The sequence below is a fragment of the Heterodontus francisci genome, chromosome 20, assembly GCF_036365525.1.
Source record: "Heterodontus francisci isolate sHetFra1 chromosome 20, sHetFra1.hap1, whole genome shotgun sequence".
Classification (NCBI taxonomy): domain Eukaryota; kingdom Metazoa; phylum Chordata; class Chondrichthyes; order Heterodontiformes; family Heterodontidae; genus Heterodontus; species Heterodontus francisci.
The window spans coordinates 64,157,840-64,180,448 of NC_090390.1; the positions used below are offsets into that span (position 1 = coordinate 64,157,840).

The 22,609-nt window shown below is 42.8% G+C and overlaps 1 protein-coding gene across 2 annotated transcripts in view; it reads right to left on the reverse strand.

Annotated features, from left to right (window-relative positions):
• The window catches only part of afap1l2 (actin filament associated protein 1-like 2), a 248,996-nt gene that overhangs the window by 92,988 nt on the left and 133,399 nt on the right, over positions 1 to 22,609 (reverse strand). For both annotated transcript variants that reach the window (XM_068052952.1, XM_068052953.1), the window contains one exon: positions 14,125 to 14,219. In XM_068052952.1, coding sequence (XP_067909053.1) covers positions 14,125 to 14,219 — 95 coding nt within the window. The remainder of the gene's footprint in view (positions 1 to 14,124; positions 14,220 to 22,609) is intronic.

Sequence of the window (22,609 nt, forward strand, 5' to 3'; positions counted from 1 at the left end):
ACGGGCCTGTTAGAAGGGAGTGCAAAATCCTGGCCAGTGAGTTTTAAAAAAAAATTCAGAATATAAGCACAGCAAAACTAGAAGTGAATAAAACATGGAATAACATAATACTGATAATATAATGATTATTTACTTTATAATGAGTGCCTATATTCAATACAACCTGTGTAGTATCTTTAATGTAGCAAAATATCCCAGGATGCTTCTCAGGAGCGTTATCAAACAAAACTTGGCACCGGGCCACAGGAGGAGATATTAGGGAAAATGACTAAAACCTTGGTCAAAGAGGTAGGTTTTAAGGAGAGTCTTAAAGGAGGAAGGAGACATAGAGAAGCGGAGAGGTTTAGGGAGGGAATTCCAAAGCTTGGGGCCTTGATAGCTGTGGGCATGTCCGCCAATGATGGAGCAATTAAAATTAGGGATGCAAAAGAGGCCAGAATTTGAGGAGCACAGCATTGAAGGCCAACAATGGTCTCAGCTTCCCCCTTCCCCTATGCAGCATTGTTCATAGCTGCCTACCTGTCGCAGCACTGAAGCCTCACCTTGGTGCCACCAACTTTTAATGGTCAGGAATCCAAAGGCACATGAGGGCTGCCAGTTGTCCACTTAATCCTAAGTGCCCCATTGAATCGCAATGAATTAGATGCCAATATATATTAAAAATAAGTTTACAGCAATTTAGATTACATTCCCGTCACGTTGAGATGGTGATGCCAGCTTGGTGCTTTCCTGCCACTGATTAAATCTGGGACAGGTTTCACGATGTTTGATTTCCGGGCGGACACTTCTGACGCGATTCTCCAGCCCCCCACCCCACCATTCCCACTCCAAACCGCTGCACTAAATTCAGCCCAGAGTCTTGGTTGAGGAGTTCTTTGAAATGTTTCCTCCAGTGAGCACTGCCTGCCTCCCTGTCCATGATGAGTTCTCCTCCATGTTTGGCTGTCAGCAGGATGGGCCCTTGAGTGCTTGGGCCATAGATTACATTTCTGGTCCTTCTATGTCGTTTTCCATAACTACCTTAAATCTTACATTTATGGTCACTATCCCCGAAATGCTCCCCCACTGACACTTCTACCACTTGTCTGGCTTCATTCCCTAGGAATAGGTCCAGTACCGCCCCTTCTCTTGTAGGACTTTCTATGTGCTGGCTCAAAAAGCTCTCCTGTATGTACTTTAAGAATTCCACCCCCTTTATGCCTTTTGCACTAAGACTATCCCAGTTCATATTAGGGAAGTTGCAATCCCCTACTATTATTACCCTATTATTTTTACAGCTTTCTGAGATTTGCTTACATATCTGTTCCTCTCTCTCTCCCTGACTATTTGGAGGCCTGTAGTACACTCCCAGCCAAGTGATTGCCCCTTTTTTGTTTTTAAGTTCTACCCATATGGCCTCATTTGAGGAACTTTCTAAGATATCATCCCTCATTACTGCAGTAATTGACTCCTTGATCAATAGTACAATACCACCTCCTCTTTTACCTGCTCCCGTGTTATGCCCGAAGATTCTATACCCTGGAATATTGAGCTGCCAGTCCTGCCCCTCCCTCAACCATGTCTCTGTGATAGCAATAATATCATATTCCTATGTGTCAATCAACGCCCTCAATTCATCTGCCTTACTAGTAAGACTCCTTGCATTAAAATAGATGCAATCCAGCCTTGTATTATTCGCTTGTGCCTTAATATTTGCTCTGCCTTCCACACTGACTCAGTTTCTCTTCTATATTTGACTGTGCATCACCCCCTACTGTACCTCCACTCTGTATCCCATCCCCCTGCCAAATTAGTTTAAACGCGCCCCCCCCCCCCACCCCCGCCTCACCAACAGCACTAGCAAACCTCCCAGCAAGGATGTTAGTCCTGTCCAACTTGTACAGGTCCCACCTTCGCCAGAAACAGATCCAGGAAACTAAAGCCTTCCCTCCTGCACCATCTCTTCAGCCACGCATTCTTCTGCTCTATCCTCCTATTCCTATACTCACTAGCACGTGTCACCGGGAGTAATCCAGGGATTACAACCTTCGAGGTCCTGCTTTTTAATCTGCTACCTAGCTCCCTAAATTCTTGTTGCAGGGCCTCATCCCTCTTTCGACCTATGTCATTGGTACCAATGTGTACCACGACCTCTGACTGTTCACCCTCCCCCTTCAGAATGTCCTGCAGCCGCTCCGTGACATCCTTGACCCTAGCACCAGGGAGGCAACATACCATCCTGGAGTCTCGTTTACAGCCACAGAAACACCTATCTGTACCCCTTACGATAGAATACCCTATCACTATAGCTCTCCCACTCTTTTTCCTTCCCTCCTGTGCAGCTGAGCCACCCGTGGTGCCACAGACTTGACTCTTGCTGCATTCCCCTGAGAGAATCCTTAGTGAGGAAGAGGATAGAAAGGAACCAAAGAAAAGTTAGGAAGATAAAAAAGGGAAAAAGCTAACGAGAAAATAAAGCCTATATTAGAATTCAAGGGATAAAGAGTTAATCTGCTGGCAATTGAGTAAATGGATATGGTGACAGATGTGCAGATGGATAAACCATAATCTTTGACAGCACTTTAGCTTGTGGAAAATCCCTGTAGATACAGCCAAAAGATGTCAAGTACAAACACTGAAAACTCTGGGAATATGCCACACAGCTGAAAGGAAACAGAACACCACAAAAATTCTGTGATGACTAGAAACAGGAACTAAGACTCAGAGAGGTGTCAGTTCTGAATGAAAGCCCTAACCATGTAGTCTCACACTAACCTTGAGTGCTTTGGGGTAATGACATAAAACAAAAGCAACAGTGTCATGTTAATGTACATCATGACAGTAGTTAACAAATGTCATTGCTGTCATGCTTTGTGCACGGTTTTGTACAAGTTGTATAAGACTTTGGTTCGGCCACACTTGGAATACTGCGTTCAGTTCTGGTTGCCACATTACCAAAAGGATGTAGATGCTTTGGAGAGGGTGCAGAGGAGGTTCACCAGGATGTTGCCTGGTATGGAGGGTGCTAGCTATGAAGAGAGGTTGAGTAGATTAGGATTATTTTCATTAGAAAGACGGAGGTTGAGGGGGGACCTGATTGAGGTGTACAAAATCATGAGAGGTATAGACAGGGTGGATAGCAAGAAGCTTTTTCCCAGAGTGGGGGATTCAATTACTAGGGGTCACGAGTTCAAAGTGAGAGGGGAAAAGTTTAGGGGGGATATGCGTGGAAAGTTCTTTACGCAGAGGGTGGTGGGTGCCTGGAACGCGTTGCCAGCAGAGGTGGTAGACGCGGGCACGATAGTGTCTTTTAAGATGTATCTAGACAGATACATGAATGGGCAGGAAGCAAAGAGATACAGACCCTTAGAAAATAGGCGACATATTTAGATAGAGAATCTGGATCGGCGCAGGCTTGGAGGGCCGAAGGGCCTGTTCCTGTGCTGCAATTTTCTTTGTTCTTCTTTGTATATAGTTACAGCGATGTATGAGTCAGGCAGAAATCTGCATGATGCTGGGGTCCCATTCAATGGGTTTAATTTTCTAGTGGTTTAAAACCTCTGCTGGTAAATTAGGATGTGCCTGGTAATTTTCTTCTCTGAAATCAAGAACTACTGAGTCTTGTTTGCTTGGTGACTTTTCACAGAACAGGATATAAAGCCAGGGACTGCTCACCTGCTGAGGGCACCAATAAAACCGCAGAGACAAGTACAGATATAATCCTAAGTTTCCAGTCCTTTGCCACTTTATTTCTCCATCCCACTCCTACTCTGACCTCTCTCTCCTTGGCCTCCTACACTGTTGCAACGAAGATCAATGGAAGATTGAGGAAGAGGACCTCATCTTTGATCAGGCACTTTACAGCCTTCAACACTGAGTTCAATAACATGAGATCATAACCACCACTCCCATTTTCTCAGACAGCAGTTGCTGGAAATGGTTCTGATGTAACTATTTACACCTCCTCAGGACCCAACTTTTGTCCCTTGATTGTCCTGTTACCACTTCTTTTTGCCTTGCACCATCATCTCTTTTTTCATGTAATCACTTCTGGCCTCTATCCTATCACAGACCTTCTTCCCCTTTGTTCTTTCCAAACCTCCCCCATTCCCTGCCAATTTTTTAACTATGGCTCTGTAATTGCAAAGGAACTGTTAAATCCCTAACTTCTTTAACTTCTTTTGCATCCCTGATGAACGGTCATCTACCTGAAACGTTAACTCTTTCTTTCTCCACAGTTGCTGCCTGACCTGCTGACTATTTCCTGCATTTTCTGTCTTTAATACAGATATGATCTTCAGCACAAGTACACTAGGTCTGCAGAAAACAACTAAAAAACAAACTCACACCACAAGGCTTTGCTTCATAAAGCAGCAGTTAGTTTTGCAAAGCCATTCCATTCGTTGCTTCAGCTGATTTAGTTTAGCGGTAGGTATGAGGGGTCCAATTAATTTGGACCAGGACCACTTTCCACCACCTTTCTGTAGGACAGATGTACACTGCTTTTCTAAATTAATTCCTCTTATGAAAGAATGAGCCATACAAGCAATGTTTGCAACCTGTTTCAAGGACTCTATGTTACTTCTACATTTCATACCAGGAAACAAACAGGTTTATATTTCTTATACTTTCTCCATTAACTCATTTTATTCCGAAATTTAATGTTATAAAACATTATACACACTATGGCTTTGAAAAGAAAAATTATCATACTTGTCTGCTTAAGAGAAACTGCTGCCTTTCCAAGAAGTCTATCTTTTGTTTGCGAGATTTATAATTAAAACTATGAATCTTAACAGAAATGGATGCTGTAACCATATTTTTAAATTTATTTTTCATATGTTGTTTGGGGTATATCTGACAGGTTTGTCTGTTTAGTCCTTTCTTGAACCAGTTCAAAGTTGCTGTGTTATTTGTACTGACTTCAGCATCATGCTGTTGAGACTTGTTGCTGTAATGATATATGAACCAAACTGTTTGTTGGTTTAGATTGTTGGCCAGGGGCTGTATGAAATACAGAATCTGTTACAAACTGCTGGGATTGTTTGACCTGTAGTAACCTGGAGCTCGGACACTGGCCGGTGCTGGTAAAAACCACTTTGAACTAATTACTTTATGAGACAAGACAAAGGAGCGATCACAGGAAAAGGGCCTTATTTGGACATGGTGTGATACCGGGGTCTTTGGGATTGGGCCAATTAAAAGAAGCTGTGAACGAGGTGAGCAGGCTTAAACCAACCGGAAACAGACAGCTCAGATTTGGAGAGATAAGGGAGAGAATAAGAAGAGAGCTTTTTGGGCATAGAGCCAGCAAAGACTCCGGAGATCAACAATCGTGGAAGCGGAAGACCCTGCATGAGCAATGCGGCGACGACGACGTAGAAGAGAGAGAGAGAGAGAGAGAGAGAGACAGAGACAGAGAGAAACAAAAACAAAAACAAACACAAACGCCTGGCCAGCGTTAACTCTCCCTTTTTCGGGTATTATCCTTAAGTTTTCTGTGACTAGGTCAGGGAAAGGTCAGAGGAACCTAGTGGGTGTGCTTATGAATTCTAGCTAGTTTTGTTATTAACTGGATAACTCAGTTGGAGTTGTATGCTTTTGTCTAACTAAATGTATAAGCCTTATTCTTACATTGTACAACAACGTGAATAAAGTAAATTGATAGTTAAAGAAAGGACTGAGTTCCTCCTCTTTGTACTAAGCCATTAACTGTAGCTGTGGATTAAGCTGGAGGGTGGCTCTCGTGAAATCCGATATCCCAAACACCCAGCCTGAGCCTGAATTAAGAGGACTTCAGTCCCATGTGACGGCCAGGATCAAGTGGGTGCAGGGAATAAAGGGGCCAAGGGGGAGTTGACGCCATGCCACGGTTTACAAGATTACTTTGAAAGTGTTTGATATGACTGAGATTAATCACATTCTGAAGTAATGTTCCACTTATCGGAATTCCTATGTGCAATCGAATGGCACTAACTCGCTTGACCAGAACACATGATTTTTCCAGATTACTTTGCACACAAGATCTTGTGTCACTATAGAGGAAGTGCTGGCTTCCCTATGAAAGCTGACTTTTGTGTTAGCCACTAGAAAACGTATCTGGAGAAGCCTGGATTTTACAGTCATGGCGAGGTAATGGCATTTACTTTTATCCTCGAAGAAAGCTGCCCACAAAGATCCAGAGATCTCCACAGCATAGATTCCACCTTTACTAACATCAATTTCACACTGGCACCACCTATAGGGGATCCAGCAACAGTGATGTCACCAAGCAGGCTAAGCCCATTGATCACATTGAAGAATTCTCAGACAGTGAATTAGGAAAAACAGGCAGATTTTATCGCTCACTTTTTATGATTTTACAGTAAGCAAAATAAAGATTAGGGCATACACATGGGATTAAGGTAGAAGCTGAAATATAAAACAAACTTTAAAAAAAAAATCAATTTTTAGCCAGGAGAAATGTCATGCTCCGCAAATATAAAAAAAGCTTTTTAGATAGGTTGTTCAACAGTAATTATGATTTAGTTGCTGTTAAAAATCCAGTTACACCTCGTTCAACAAGTTGTAACTTTTTCAAGGGTTTTTACAGTGAGATTAATGGCATAGAAAGTGGAAGTTTACATCAAATCAGCAATTTCTAATTGATTTCCATCTGTGAGAACTTCAACAATGCACCCTGTGGAGAGGTGGGGAATCACTCACAGCAACCTCTGGATTTCTGCATTTAACTACGCATGCATGGATACCAGAATGCTGTCAGTTTTGCAGAGTAAAGATGGCGAACGCTAACAGTGTCAACCTCATTACAACCGCAAAATCTGGGCCATGATGAAACTTTACGACTAAGCTTTGAAACTTCAAAGGCCTGCGTCTACATAAATAAAATATTTGCAGTATCTAGCTTGATTAACTTGGATAAGAATCTAGGTAATTTGAAATGTATTTGGTGATGAACCCAAATAAAAAGAATCAAGCACAAACTGTTTTGATATGTCAAAGAGAAAGTATTCATAAAGTTTAACTGTAGATTCTGCTGCCACAGATAAGATACATTGAATTACATATTTTCATCGCAGTGGAGTATAGTCCTGAAAGCTGTTAATGTTACTGTAAGTGGCACACTTCGCAGTTAAACATCCAACCACAAAACAGATCCCTTTCACAGGGTTACGCAGGGTCTGAAATGTCAGATTACTGCATATTAGAGCAGAAATATCATGATAAAGAGTTTATCTGTTTTGCTTCAAGCACCAATATTTCATTTGTCCCTTTACACTGACTGGGAAAGGTTGAATAGATGTTAGGTCCTTTATCCAGATCTTTCTTCTTTTACATCAGAATACAAAACCATTTGTCCCAGAGATCATTACCATGTGAAGGTGAAATACGCAATTCAAGCTGACTAGATTATTTTGTGGGCTTAACGGAAAAATGTCTCACGTATAAGCAGAAATTGACTGTTACGTAGGGGCTTTGTGAGGAGGGAAGGGAACAAGAGAGAAAGTACTGTAATCCAGGGATCCATCAAGTGGTGTGTGAGATACTAGTAATAGCATTGAGTCAGTACCACTTGGGGCCATGTGCAGTGGACTGCAAGCCGTGCTCAAGGACGGCAGGATTTAAAGATTCGAGCACTTAGCACGACCAAACCCCACCCATGTCTCGCCTTGTATAAAATGTAACAGTTCATCAGCAAATCAGAGTGGTAAACTGCACTAGTGCTATTGTGACGTCTGTTAACCTGTAGGAAGATAGTCAATAAGCATATTATGGTGTTTGCAAAATATTGTGTAGGCCTGTAGGATAAAGCAGGTAGGTTTTTATGTCATGTCCATTTTCTTGGAGTTCATAGAATCTTACAGCAGAGAAGGAAGGCATTCGGCCCATTGTGCTCGGGCTGATTCTTTGAAAAAGCTCGCCATTCCCCCAGTCTTCCCCATAGCCCTGCAATTTTCTCCCTTTCTAGCATTTATCCAATTTCCTTTTGAAATTTATTATAGAATCTGCTTCCTCTACCCTTTGCTATTTTGAAGAAGCACAGGGGAGTTATCCCCTGTGTCCTGGCCAATATTAATCCCTCAATCAACATCACAAAAAAACAGATTATTGATCATTGTTAGATGATTATTGATCAGTGACAGATCTGGTCATTGTCACATTGCTGTTTGTGGGAGCTTGCTGTGTGTATTGACTATACTTCAAAAATACTTAATTGACTGTAAAGTGCTTTGGGACATCCTGGGGTCACGAAAGATGCTATATAAATGCAAGTTTTCCTTTTCTCTGGCTCTTTTGCCAATGACCTTAAATCTGTGTCCTCAGTTTGCTGACCTTTCTGCCAGTGGAAATGTATCTTCTTATTTACTCTATCAAAACCCCTTCATGATTTTGAATGCCTCTATTAAATCTCCCTCTACTTTCTCTGCTCTAAGGAAAACAATCCCAGTTTCTCCAGCCTCTCTACATAACTGAATACCCTAATACCATTCTTGAGTTGGTCCTGCTCTTCTACCTGCTGAAACCATAAGACAATGAAAAATACTTTTGATGGTTTTTGGTTTGCCTGGGGATTCAGCAGTTTGTTAATGTGCCACGATTCAGCCAGTATTGGAAAAAGCTAAACAGTCAGAAATAGGCTGGAGGATAATCTATTCTTTTGTTATCTGTTTAACCAGCAGAACCCAGTTGCCAGTGAGCTGCACAATGACTTGCATCCACATATCCATGATCTCCATGTGAGCTGTTACTACCAGATCTAGGAACTTTTAACCCTTAATATGAAGATGTTCGATAAATAGTAATTAATAACAATGGCCATTTCTTTTTCCACTATTCAAAAAAACTTGAAGTAACAAAATAATGAAAAGTAGGCATTGAATATAACCATGCCAATTGGACGAGGCGAATCATTAGGGGCGGCACAGTGGCGCAGTGGTTAGCACAGCAGCCTCACAGCTCCAGGGACCCGGGTTCGATTCTGGGTACTGCCTGTGTGGAGTTTGCAAGTTCTCCCTGTGTCTGCGTGGGTTTTCTCCGGGTACTCTGGTTTCCTCCCACATGCCAAAGACTTGCTGGTTGATAGGTAAATTGGCCATTATAAATTGCCCCTAGTATAGGTAGGTGGTAGGGAAATATAGGGACAGGTGGGGATGTGGTAGGAATATGGGATTAGTGTAGGATTAGTATAAATGGGTGGTTGATGGTCGGCACAGACTCAGTGGGCCGAAGGGCCTGTTTCAGTGCTGTATCTCTAATCTAATCTAATCTAATCACAAATAGAAAGAAGGATGGTCTATATTCTGTTACATGTATTTGTCCCTCTTCATAATAAATTCATCTTTTAAATAAGTCACTTTTTTAAATTCCAATGTTAAGATGTCATGAAAATTGTTATCAAACCAGCACTTATACGGTTAAGACACATTTGACATTGTATGATAGTGCTTTACTACTTAATGTGCGTGAATACCAAGGAATTCAGTCTCTGGTTCCAGATGATAACTGCTGCTGCTCATTTTCCCACAGTCTTCGCCAGTGTTTTGCTTGATACAGCTGAAACTCCTCCAGTTTCTGATATGGCCTGTACTGTGTGATATGTGACCTGCACTGTTCCGGCCTTAAGTGTTCCCAGCATTTTTAACCAAAATGGCCTTAATGAGTATACTTTTACTTATTTATTTTTCCAGTATTGTTTATATGCTTTAAGGTGTAATATTTAAAACATGATGAATTCATTACCAAGATTTCAAATTGGACAGATATTTCTCCCTAAGAAATAGGTTCACTTGCAATTGTGTCACTTAAAATACCATACTCTGCAAATAATAGAAATAGCACAAAAATGGCACGACGACAAGAATTTCTATTTTTATCCTCGCGTTTATCCGCTTTGTAAAAATATCAGGGTCAGATTGACAGGGATATGAATTTTCCTCCTTGCTAGAACTGATTAAAGTCATTATGGTCCCCACCATTTACACTAGCCATACCTGTCCATCTACCATTATTATAGGAGTCAATTACAAAGGCGCCACTTATAACACATTAAGTGCACCAACTATTTCAGGCAGTTCAATAAGTACTTATCCTGCACTTTGAAACTGCTTAAAAGACCTGACATTGATTGAAATCAGTCAGTTACTTGCAACCTGCTAAAGTGCAATTACCTTAATGCTGAGATTCTGGATGCAATTGCTAACGATTAGGAGTGGCAGTTGCTGTGAGATTCCCAGCTTTTAAAAAAATATTTGGGTACTTACCTTTTTGGTTTTACTATCCACTGCATATCATGGGCAAATTGTGTTCGCACCAACATGCCTGCTATATGTGCAGTGAGATCTGTACAAACTCTGGCACTGAGGAATATTATTTTTCTACTCATTTACTTTCTCATTCTGCTGTCTGCGCCTCAATGCCCAGGAAACCCCAAACTTGGACTTTCTGATAATGATCATCCTGGGAAGAGGGACGACTCATGTAGGGTGAGCTACACGAGGTCTTACTTCACCTGTGGAAAAATGTGCATCAAATGTGACTTATATTGGGCCAGGTTTTGCTGGAGTGGCACATCTCACAATGTAGCCTATTACTTAGACTTCTTTGTGTATGTTTAGGTATTAACATTTTTTTGACCACAAAGTTGCTGGAAGTGTGAGCTGATAATGGCACAGTGAGGGCAACAGAGCATCTGGGCCCTTGGTGAACAATGGGGCAAACACTGTATCTCCTTAACTACTGAGGTTAAAACAGGTTAAAGAATTGAGAAATAAAGAACAGAAGGACTGAGGAGGGTTAATTAAAGTGGGTGAAATCAGGTACAGAGAGAGAACTAAAGAGAGGGAAAGAAAGATTGGATTAAGAGAAAGAGAAAGGAGAAGTAAGGAAAAAAAAATGACATTTTAAAGTCTCCTAAAGCAATTCACGACCTGAAGGGATGAGACTCCACACTTTTAATTGTTCACTTTCTGGGTAAGTGAATTGATTGGCAGTCATTAACAAGTATTGCGTTATTAAAAGGGTCCTTTCACTTAATTATTAGACATAACTGTCTGTGATGAGCTTGATGGACAATTACTGGCAAATGCAGCAATTTCAATAAAATCAAGGGTAAGTGTGAGGTGCTGTTTTAACAGTGCTGGAAATTGGCCAGTCACTTGTGGGGATTCGCCAATCATGGTGTCTCTCTCCCTGTCAAGTTACTGGCCAACTTGCACATTAATAATGGCAAACATCAGTCAGCCACTGTTATTTTTTTAAGCAAAATCTGACTTATTTAATATTTTTGTGTGATGCACCACCTAATGGATCATTCATAAATTGAAAACGCAGCCAACCAAAGATAGAGGCTGCGAAATTCAATTGTACTGCACCTGCTTTATAGGCATGAAATGGGCAGCTAACAGTCCAATATGGTGCAATCATTCTGCGCCGAATGTGCACTGCCCACCATATTGGATCGAGATGCTCAGTGGGCGTTGTCGGCACATGCCAGAAGCATTTAAATGTCTCATCATAATATTTGTGCAAAGGTCCTAAGCTTGTCGTAGGACCTGCTTGTGAAGTTGCTCTGCCCTAGTGCCTGGTAAGTGCCCAGCAAATCATGACAGCAAGTGCAGCAGCACTATTTAAAGAGCTAATCCACTCCATACAGATTAATTGCTGGTTTTCCCTGTTAGGCTGCTGGATAACTTCCAGGCCGTTTTTTGCTGGCTATTTTCTGTATTCCGCAGCTCAGTTCTGAGTTCTGCTAACAACTTTGTGCTGGACTGCTTTTGTTTGCTTATCAAGAAGTTTTATTGCTGTCTTGGGTGGTCTAGTGCCTCTGCTTTAGGGCTGAAGAACGGAGGACGGGTTGTAGGGGGAGCAGTAAAGAAGACAGGAGAGAGCAGGAACAGCTTCCAGAAGAGGCAGACGGCATTGTGACCATACCCACTGTGAGTCTTTAAGGCTCATTTCTCAGAACAAAACAACAGAACTGTTTGATTAAAACAAAAAACACAAATAGCGAACACAGACTATTAAGCTGATAGTTATTACGTGAGAATGTACACTTGTACCTTTAAGGGTACATGATGACTCATGATGACCTATATCTGGTCAAATATCCCTGACAGGTAAAAATGTACATTCTAGTTGTGAAATCACCAACTGAGGGACTATCATCTTAAATAACTAAAGATGACTTAATTTAACCCCAAACAGGCTGACAAAAACTGACCCACACCACAGCCTGTCGGGCAGATTTTCCTCTGCAATTATGCCAGCTCCCCAGCGTAACTACAAAGCAGGGAATTATTTACCAGCTCCTGCCGCCCGACTCCATGATTTCCTGCTGGCAGTGATCTCAAGTGTCTAATCCTTTGCTGGAGCTCTTTCCCACCCAACCAATTAACTCTTTATCTATATGAATGGAGTACTTGTTCCTTGTTGGGAATCATTTCCTGTAGGTTAGAGTTCAAAGAACGGTTTTTTGTGAATAAGTTCAATTGAAGAGAATTAAACTGCACACTTAAGCATGGAGCAACATTTGCAGCAACCTTCCAGCACTGATCATAAGAGAGCACGATCGAACAGTTGTACTCTCAACATCGACCAATTCTGGAAGGGAATATTATCATTAGGAACATTTTTTGAAAAAAACAGCTGCATTCCTTTTGTTTTATTCATTCAGTTATTGTCAGTCCTTGAATAGTTTAAGTAGTGAACATGAATGGCATCATTGGGCTGAAAAGAGTTGCTGAGCAGAACCATTAGGAGGTGTATTCCTGTAGTAGAGATACAGTCATAAACCCAGGGCAGCATTAACTATGGGTGTTAATTCAGCTTCAATATTCTATCAGACTCCAAAACCCTTCCAAACCAAAACCATAAAGAATTTATGAGCATAAATAGATTGCCCAAACAAATGGATGTTTAATTTGATCGTTACTCTGCTTGATTATTCAAATGGACCCTGATGGTGTGAGACTCAGTCAAACAGTTTTTTCAAGCATGCAATGTGACATGCATTCACCATACACAATTCAGCACTTTGGAGGTTTGTTTTTGCAAAAGTATCTTACCAAAGTAAGTGAATGGCTTGACCCAAAACAATGCCAAACATCCGAAGTGAACCCAGTTGAATCGCCACATCTCAGCTGCCTGGCTCATTCTTACAGCAGGGCAGTGTGTGTATAAGGTATTGCTACTTAACAGAACTATCACTTAATAACATATTCTGCTTCAGTAAACGTAGAAATTGAACTTGAAGAGAAAAATCTGTCAGTAAGAGAGAGCAAATTTCTTAAACAGCCTCTCAATGAGGTGTTCCTGTTCTGGTTGCTATGCCACAAAGTATTTTTTATGAAGTGTTGGTCAATCTCTTTCTGTTCAGGAAACCTGTCATTTATAACATGCTCCAACATATCTAAGTAATTCCATCTATTCCCAATAAAAGACTGAATAAATTCCCTTTGTTCACATCAGTTTTGTCAGTTTGGTGTCATGAAAAAGGAATACCTGAGAGTTTATTTCACTCTGTGTTCTTTCAATAAGGTATTTAATCCGACCGCAAAACTAAAGCACCAGCAGGAGAATCTGTCAAATCAGTCTCCTTCATTGCCTGCATTTAGCTTGTTTTAAACATGTTTATCAATACATCATTGCAATTTTTATCTTCTGACGTAACGCCTAATATCATATTCAAATACATATGTAAAATCCTTTATTCTCCCAATATTAGCATGATGGGTAGCTCGTCAACAGCTGGCAAACGTTTGTAGTTGCAGCAGCTGTAACAGCAAACTGCTGTGGAAAATGAGTTTGTGGCTACAAAACACAAAACAAAATGAACCATTGTAACACAAGGCAACCAACCATAGCTGCAGCATCAGATCGAAGATTCATCAGCAGACTTTCCTGGGATAAATGCTGAACACCTCATTCTTATACACTTCATTCTGTTGCTTTGGATACATGATAGCTGAGCATGTCTAAGGAAATTCCTGAGAAAGTGCTACAAAGCACCTTGTTCTCCCCTTACAGCTCTTCATAACTAAGCAGAAGTTGCACTTTGACGCAGTATATAGAACAGACTGGATTGTTAATTAGCAACATGTTCCAGAAACACAGTGAAAATCACGAGAATATAAATTTACAACTTACAGCTTTTGTGGGTGGCAGCTCAGGCAAGCTCTTCTGAGGTGCAGGAGTGATCTTTCTAAAATCTATTCCATTGGGAATATTGCCATGATCCAGGCCTGGGAAAACAATGACAAGCAAAGGTATCAATTGTAACATTTACCGCAAGGCTTCCTGAGATTGCTGTAGAAATGGGGCGGCACAGTGGCGCAGTGGTTAGCACCGCAGCCTCACAGCTCCAGGGACCCGGGTTCGATTCCGGGTACTGCCTGTGTGGAGTTTGCAAGTTCTCCCTGTGTCTGCGTGGGTTTTCTCCGGGTGCTCCGGTTTCCTCCCACAAGCCAAAAGACTTGCAGGTTGGTAGGTAAATTGGCCATTATAAATTGTCACTAGTATAGGTAGGTGGTAGGGAAATATAGGGACAGGTGGGGATGTGGTAGGAATGTAGGATTAGTATAAATGGGTGGTTGATGTTCGGCACAGACTCGGTGGGCCGAAGGGCCTGTTTCAGTGCTGTATCTCTTTAAAAGAAAAATAAGGAAAATCCTTATGATGAGATTGATGGCAGAGGTGAAGAACAGCACCATCATTTTATTTTAGCACTCCAAGTTCTAGACTTCAAACCCAATCAGGTAGTTGACAATTTCTAATCAAGTTACACGTTGTGGTGATCTTATACAAAAAGAGAAAGGAAAGCAATTATTAAATGCAAAGAGAGAGACAAGAGCTGATTTTTTTTTAGTGATGAAGGAAAGGGTTCTCGTAATGCAACAAACAAGCATGAAAAATGAAAAGATTTAAAGATTTTTGCAAAGATTGAGGCTGCTCACAAACCAAAGCGTTCACTGAGCTAACTCTAGGAAGGCTGAATCTGCTCAAGTTGGACACAGTGTGGAAAGTAATCATGCTGTGGGCTGGGATAGAGCCAAACCAGTGACTACAATACAGGACTATAAAGACAGGATAATAAAGAAAGGCTATGTCCTTTAATAAACTTAAAAATTCTTCAGGCTTCCTGTTTGTCATGCCTATTTCCACACCTCAATATTAACTCCCCCATGATGGCGGGGAAAAAGATTGATTGGGGCTAGGGCTACACCCAAAGAAATAGGGAACACATCCTCATCTTGCTGCATAAGCACTCATTGCCAATTTTACGGCCGCAAGTTTCGACGTGTGAGATTGCCCGGTCAGAACTTAATTATCATATTTAAATCAGGCTCCCGCAGTATAATTGGGAACCCAATTTAAACTTAACTCTTGCTGACTGGGTTCCACAGGGCTTGGAAAACCCGGCAGCGAAAGGAAGGCAGGAGCTGCTGGGTTTTTTTTAAATACGTGGGCCAGGAGAAACAGGAGTGTATCCCCCTGCCCCCCGTCACTTGCCCCACAGGAAGCAGTTAGCCTCCCTTCTGTCAGTCACGGCTCCTCTCTACCCCTCTGCCATGACCTGCCCGCTCTCCAGACCCCAACAAGTTCCGAGATCACAGCTGACCCTCTCGCGATCCCCGGATCTCCAGCTATGGACTCCTGCTGCTGGTTTTTCTGTCCAGCAGCCGGCCAGCCTGCCAATTTGACTTGCTGCCACATGGGGAAATGGAAGAAAACAAGTGTAATGAGGTTCTCCTGTTAAATTCAGCAGGACTGTTACCTCCCCGGACAAGTTTCTTGGCAGGTGATCAGCAGTGTAGGCAGAAACTCTTCCACGGCTCCAGAAATGAAGCCCGGGGTATATTTGTATCCAGTGGTAAGCATCGGAACATTGTGCAGGTCAGCAGGTAAGTGACTGTATTGGCTGCGAGACAGCCCTGTCAGAGCTCCACAGTTGAGGTTAGGGGCACTGATTGGGGGGTCGGGATGTTGAGATTGCGTTAAGAGAGGCCTAAACATTTCATGTAGAGCTTTATGGAACATTCTTGCTCCCCCTGACCTCACAAGGAAAGGCAAAACAAAATTTAAAAACTTAGCCTTTCAGACCTCTTCAAATTCTGATCCACTTCAGAACTGAGTCGACCTGGCGAGACACTCACTGCCACTTCCTGCTCAAACCGCTTGGTGAAAATTGCAATCGGGTCCTGATAACATTATCGGAACCTGTTATACATCAGTTATAAACGACCCTCCAGCTTTGGGCAGGGCTCTTTGCCGCCCACACAGTGGAGCAGGTTAATATTGAGGATGATCAGCTGCCCTCGACTCCAGGGTGGGTAAATGACCTGAGCGATTTTCCACGGGGTTAAAATTGCCCCTAAGTTACAATGTAATGCCTGCTATTCAGTCCTGCTGCCGTTAGTGGTCTGCTGCCATTTTGCCCTGTTAGAATAAACACAGCTCCGTTAGTTCTAATTTTCCTGCCTCTTGCCCAAGGGTCTCACCTTTTGTTTGCATTGCCAAGCAATTTCCTGAAGCAGCAGGGGAGGAGCTTGATTTGTTCCTGCAGTAAATGTAGGCCTGATAAATCTATTTAAATAAGGCAAGAAGGAGCATTATATGCTAGCATCCTGGAGCAGCAGCACTCAGGAAATAAGGACAGGCCGAAGACTGTAAATTTGAACACCCCCAGGGTCTTCAGGTGCAGTCAGGACCTTCCAGCTGCTGATCTCCAAGGCCTGACACACAGCTCCAGGCTCCTGTCCTTCTGCTGGTGGTAGGCCCTGTCGCAGGTCTGCCTTCAGGGTGAGGAATGCAGCACAGCATGAAGATCTACAACATCAATGTTCATTCCACCGCAAAGTGCACTAATGCATCTGGTTGGAAGTTTCAGAGTCCTGTACCCTTTGGCATGCCACTGTTACATTACTAATGGGAACCACACTAAAAGTACTCCAATCACTTTATCTCAAGTTTTATTGCATAGTGAAAGAAGACATTTGTTGACACCTGCAGCAACAGAAAGAACCTCTCATGTTGAAGTGGTTATAAATTAAACCCAGTTGCATGCGTGCTCAATGTGCTTTGCTGCACTGCATCCTCTTGCTGTGCATACTTTCCATGTTTTACTTCCTCACTTCAGGCTCACTTTAGGCACACTAATAGTGGCAGGAGTAAGAAAGAGCCTCTTTCTACTCCCTTTCAGACACCTGTTCTATTATTTGGGGGGGGGGGGTGGAGTTGGGGAAGTGAGGGGCTGGAGTGGCAAGATATAACGTCAATCTCAGAGGCCGCAGTCTCAGGCATGCCTCCTGTGGTCCTACTCCTGGTCATTCCCTCAGCATGTCTCTGATCTACAATGGAGCAACCACGGGCAGCAATCAAGGCAGTGAAATTCTACACAATGACTCTCTCATTGATATCCCTATGGAGGTTGAAACCAGCTATGTTAGCTTTCTTTGCTGACTGGAACTCTAAAGCAGTGGCTGAGCATTGATGATAGGTACTGCAACTGAGCTTGGGGCCTCTGCTGAAGTGGAGTTGCCAAATGGTCCATAGTACACTGTAGTGCTTTCATGCATGATTGTATTGATAGAGCTAGTGAAGACTCCAACACTCACTGTAGGGTACTTGGCACAGCCTCCAATGACTGCATGGCACATTGGCAGTCAGTAGCAGACATTCTGAGGTCCCAATTTCAAGGCTCTACAGCTGAGAAAGGATACAAACTGTCCTTCCAGCTAACAGGTTCTGTGCTGCCACTTTCACTTGCTCTTCCTCACTCATGCTCAGTGCTTCAACCACTGCTCCCTCCTGAAACTCACTGCCTAAAGCTCCTGGTTAGAGGTACCTATGTTGGTGCTGATGCCATGAAGAGTGAGTGACACCGGGTGCTGCCTTCTTCTTTGGCACTGATATCTAGGACTGTTTCAAGTTGATATCTATAGTGAGAGAAAAGAAACATATTACAATGCTGCCTGCTTGATATCCTTTCCAAAACTGTTTACATGAGAATATATTGGGGTGTCATTTTCAACTTTGTGCCTGGTTGGTAACCTGATAGAGTGGATCACCCACCAGTTGCAGAAACTGCCCAATTTTCATCCAGTTCCACAACTGGTGAAAGATTCACTCTGCCAGGATACCTCCCAAATGAAGAAGTTGAAAATGACTCTCATTGTGCCACAGGGCATTATGACTGAGTGTTTGCCTGGGAGACAATGGTCAAGTGGGTGAGTGAGTGAGTGAGTGAGTGAGTTAGCAAACGAGTGAGAAGAAATAACATGAGACTCATGATAATAGACCCGAGCTTGGAGGGAGCCTTCCCCATTCACTCTGACTTTTCTATTGTGGTCTCTTCAAAGGGAATTGGGATAGCTTTACATGATGGGCCCTTTTCCCATCTGCACCTGACATCTTGCCCTAAAAGCAGAGAAGCAGCACTGAGAAGCTGTAAGTGCCATGCACCCAAGTGCCCATCCTGTAGCCCATCACGTTTGTGAGTACATGTACATGTATTGTGGAGGTAGATTTAGTTGAAAGTATTTTTTTTAGGTGAATACCTTTAAGAAGGTCAGTGTAGCAAGAGTGAGAGACTTAGGTACAGGAGTGGGCCATTCAGCCCCTCGAACCTGTTCCGTCATTCAATTAGATCAGGGCAGATTTGTAGCTTAAAATCATCTACCCCCGCCTTGATTTCATAATCCTCACTAACCCTTGCCTAAGAAAACTCTATCAATCTTAATTACAAGCGTAAACTGCTTCTGCAAAGCGTGCCTGTTGCAAAATGGACCTGCATAGTTTGCATTGTAAAGGTTATAAGGTAATCTGAATGGTATGTGTCACAATAGATACACTTACCTTGATTGATTTACTGATGTCTTTAAAGCTCTTCGACATTTTCAGCCTGGTGTGCAGCAGAGTGGAAGCAGCACTGATGTGGGCCACCAGCTCCTCCCATGCATTCCTGCCGGTGCACAGCTTGCCATGTGTAAATAGCGGTCTGCTTTGTCGAAGACTGAAGCCTTCCTGTGAAGCATCTTTCTCTGGTAGCCACGCCACTGGTATATTGGCAAATCGGTGGCTTGTGGCCATGGCTGCTCCACTCTCGCAATGATTTATAACCTGGTCAAATTTTTAACCACCAAAAAACACCCTTCAATTCCCTGCAGCAGCACTTGATATTCCCAACCTGTCAGCTTCCAATGCCAAGAGCTCACTGCGCATGCAAAACCAAACTAGATCCTGGCAGATTTGGTGGGATGAGGCTTGCTCAACTCCGGTCAGGCCAAAGCCTGCTGCCTTTGGTTACTGCTCAATCCACCATCATTTTAAATTAAGCAGCTCGGCAGTGTGAATGCCCACAGGCGTGATTCCATGTTCCACCACCCTGTGGGAACACATGCTGGTCCTCCAACCCACTCCACCGCAGAGTTATTGCACATTTCGTTAATTGTCAAATGCTAACCACCAAAATCTAATCAAATTCCTTGACATTCCAAATGCAACTGCATCCCATCAGTTGGAAAATGTGTAATAGGAAATAAAAATATTTATATAATTAGAATGATAATGTATTGGCAAAAGAACCAAAGGCGACATGAGGAAAAGTTTTCTTATGCAGAGACTGGTTATAATCTGGATTGCACTGCCTGACGGGGTGGTGGAGGCCAATTTAATTGTGGCTTTCAAAAGTAGATTGGTAAGCACCTGAAGGGAAAGAATTTGCAGAACTATGGAAAAAGGGTGGGGTGTGGGATTCGCTAAATTGCTTTTGCAGAGGGCCAGTACAGGCTCAACAGGCCGAGTAGCCTCCTTCTGTGCTATTCTATGATATGTTGTTTGTGTCCTTAACTGTGATGGTCCTTTGTAACAAGCCACCTACTTGAAAACCCCAAGAACATAATTAATGTTTTTATGACCATATTTTCCATGTCTGCACATTAACTATCAGATATTTGATCCTAAACCTACTGTTTTAGTTCCAATAAAAAGGCAAAATATTACAGACGCTGGAAATCTGAAATAAAAACAGACAATGCAGAAAACACACAGGAGTCCAGTCAACACGTGTGAAGAGAACAAACAAGTTTATATTTCAGATGAAGTCCTTTCTTCAGAAGTTCAGATGAAGAGTCTGCATCCAAAATGTAAACGTGTCAGTTCTCTCCACAGATGTTGACTGAACTGCTTCAGTTCCAGTGATAAAGAATAATTTGGGAATCGTTTACTTCTAACATTGTCTCAAATGTGTTACAAAATGAGATTACTGGCTTTCCTCAAGTTATTTCTAATCCCCAGAGTGGTATTACAGCTTCAATATACTCCCTCCATAGTATACACTAACTGCTCTGCAGCTGCCACAAATGTAGCAAAGATGAATCCCATTTACAGGAATTGAAAGCAGGAGTTTTCTCAAAGTCTTGGCCCGTGCTGCTTAAATTAAAATGGTTCATATGCCTAGATTCCTTTGGAGGTCACAGAATTTAACTTTTTCAACAATATACTAGGTTAAGAAAGAAAGAACTTGCATTTATATAGCATTTTTCACAACCTCCGGACATCTCAAAATGCTTCACAGCCAATGAAGCCCTTTTGAAGTGTAGTGACTGTTGTAATGTAGGAAACACAGCAGCCAATATGCATGCAGCAAGCTCCCACAGCAGCATTGAGATAATGACCAGATAATCTTTCTTTAGTTAATGTTAACCGAGAGATCAATCTTGGTCAGGTCAGCTGGATAATTCCTCTGCTGCTCTTCAGATAATACCTGGGACCTTTTACTTCCACTTGTGAAGGAAGATGGGGTCTTGGTTTAATGACTCATTAAAAGATGGCACCTCTGACAATGCAGCCCTCCCTCAGTACTGCACCAGAGTATCAGCCTGGATTATGTTCTGACTGAGAGGCGAGAGTTGCTATCACTGAGCCAAAGCTGACAAATGGTGGATAATTAGTGTTAAAATGAAACTCAAAATAATTTGAGTGTATAAATAAACTGAACACTGCTGCAAACCCCATACTGATTTAAAAAAAAATATAGTATTGTGCTAATCGAGGTGAGGGATGCTAGTGCTAAGAAAGAGCGCTCTCTTTTTGCAAACACGCAGCACTCCTAGGTCAGGTATGGCATAATCAGCTGTGAATCTCCCTCTACCCAATCCCAACAATTTACCTTTGTTCTAGTCTCAAAAGAGTACTCATTCTCTGCTGCGTTGGCATGACATTTCCATTTCCCACACCAATCATCCTTGAGCTCTTTCTGAAAGCAATTGCTAATTTAGTGCCAGTTTTGTGCTGTGTGCCAACACCCACTAGGAATCGAGTTGACAAAGCCCAAACTCATCCCACGTAGGACCCTTGCGACCAGCAGAAAGCAGACAGCTTCATTCAATCAATTACGACCAGATTTGAACCCAATTCCCAAAGGTGGCAGGACAAAGTTAACCCATAATGTCCCCCATTCGAATAAGTAACTGCTAGGATTTTGGCTGCAAGAATTCATGTTTTCCCTTAGCGCAGAGCAGTTATTTACTGTTTAAAAGACAGTTTAAAAGACTGGTGTTTGTCACCAGTTGATGATGTCATGCTGCTTGCTATTATATGTAGGGAAATTATAAATGTCAACATTACAGATTTTTTACAATTGGGATATGTCAGAAAAACAAGATTTTTTTTAACCAGTAGATAAATGGAAAGGAATTCTGACACGAGGTCATCAGCCTGAACCGCTGGGCTGAATTTTCTCGGCCCTAAGGTGATAGGCTGGGAGGTGGGAGGGCTGGCAAAATGGCAGGAGAATGTGTTGAGAGGGGAGCCTGCGTCTTCCCGCTGTCATGCCATATTATCAGTGGTGGGAACGTTGGCAGCTCAGGTGCCCACTGGGTGAGAAATTGAGCCACTTAAGTGGTCAATTAAGGGCCACTTCCTGCCTCCGCAGGCATTTTGCACATGCCAGGAGGACCCATCACCACATAGGCAGACTGCCCAGTGAAATCTGGTGACTTCCCAGCAAGTTTGGGGTGGGGAGGAGCCCTCCTTTACAGACACTCCATAGCCCACAGAGGGGCACCTTGGTGGCAATGGCTGCCCTTGCAGCAATGGCAATTATGACCCACCCCCCACCCAAACCAGGGCCTGGCTGCCAGGCACCGGCTTCCACAAAACAACCTCAAATCTCTTCATGAGCGCCCCGTCATTGAGGTGCCCTCTCTCTGGAGCTGCAGCCTCAGCAATGGCCACTGCTAGCAGTGGTGCTGCTGAGGCTGCAGAGTTACAGGCCCTCTGATTGGGCTAGCAGCTCTTGGGGGCAGGCCACCGTCCTTAATTGGATGGCGGCTCTGGTGGCAGCATATTAATTGGCTGGCGGCAGCAATATGCCACCCCAGGTCCTGCCACCCGAAGCAGGGTCGCCTCCCGCTTTCAGCTCCATTGGCGTGTCTTGCCAGTACATGGCAAAATTCAGCCCATTAACTCTGATTCTCCCTCCACAGATGCTGCCAGACCTGCTGAGTATTTCCAGCATTTTCTGCTCTTATTTCAGATTTCTAGCATCTGCAGTATTTTGCTTTTGGCAAGGAATTTATGTTGCTCTGGGTTCCTCTGGTGAACGAAAAGAAGGAACAAGTCCTAGATTTTC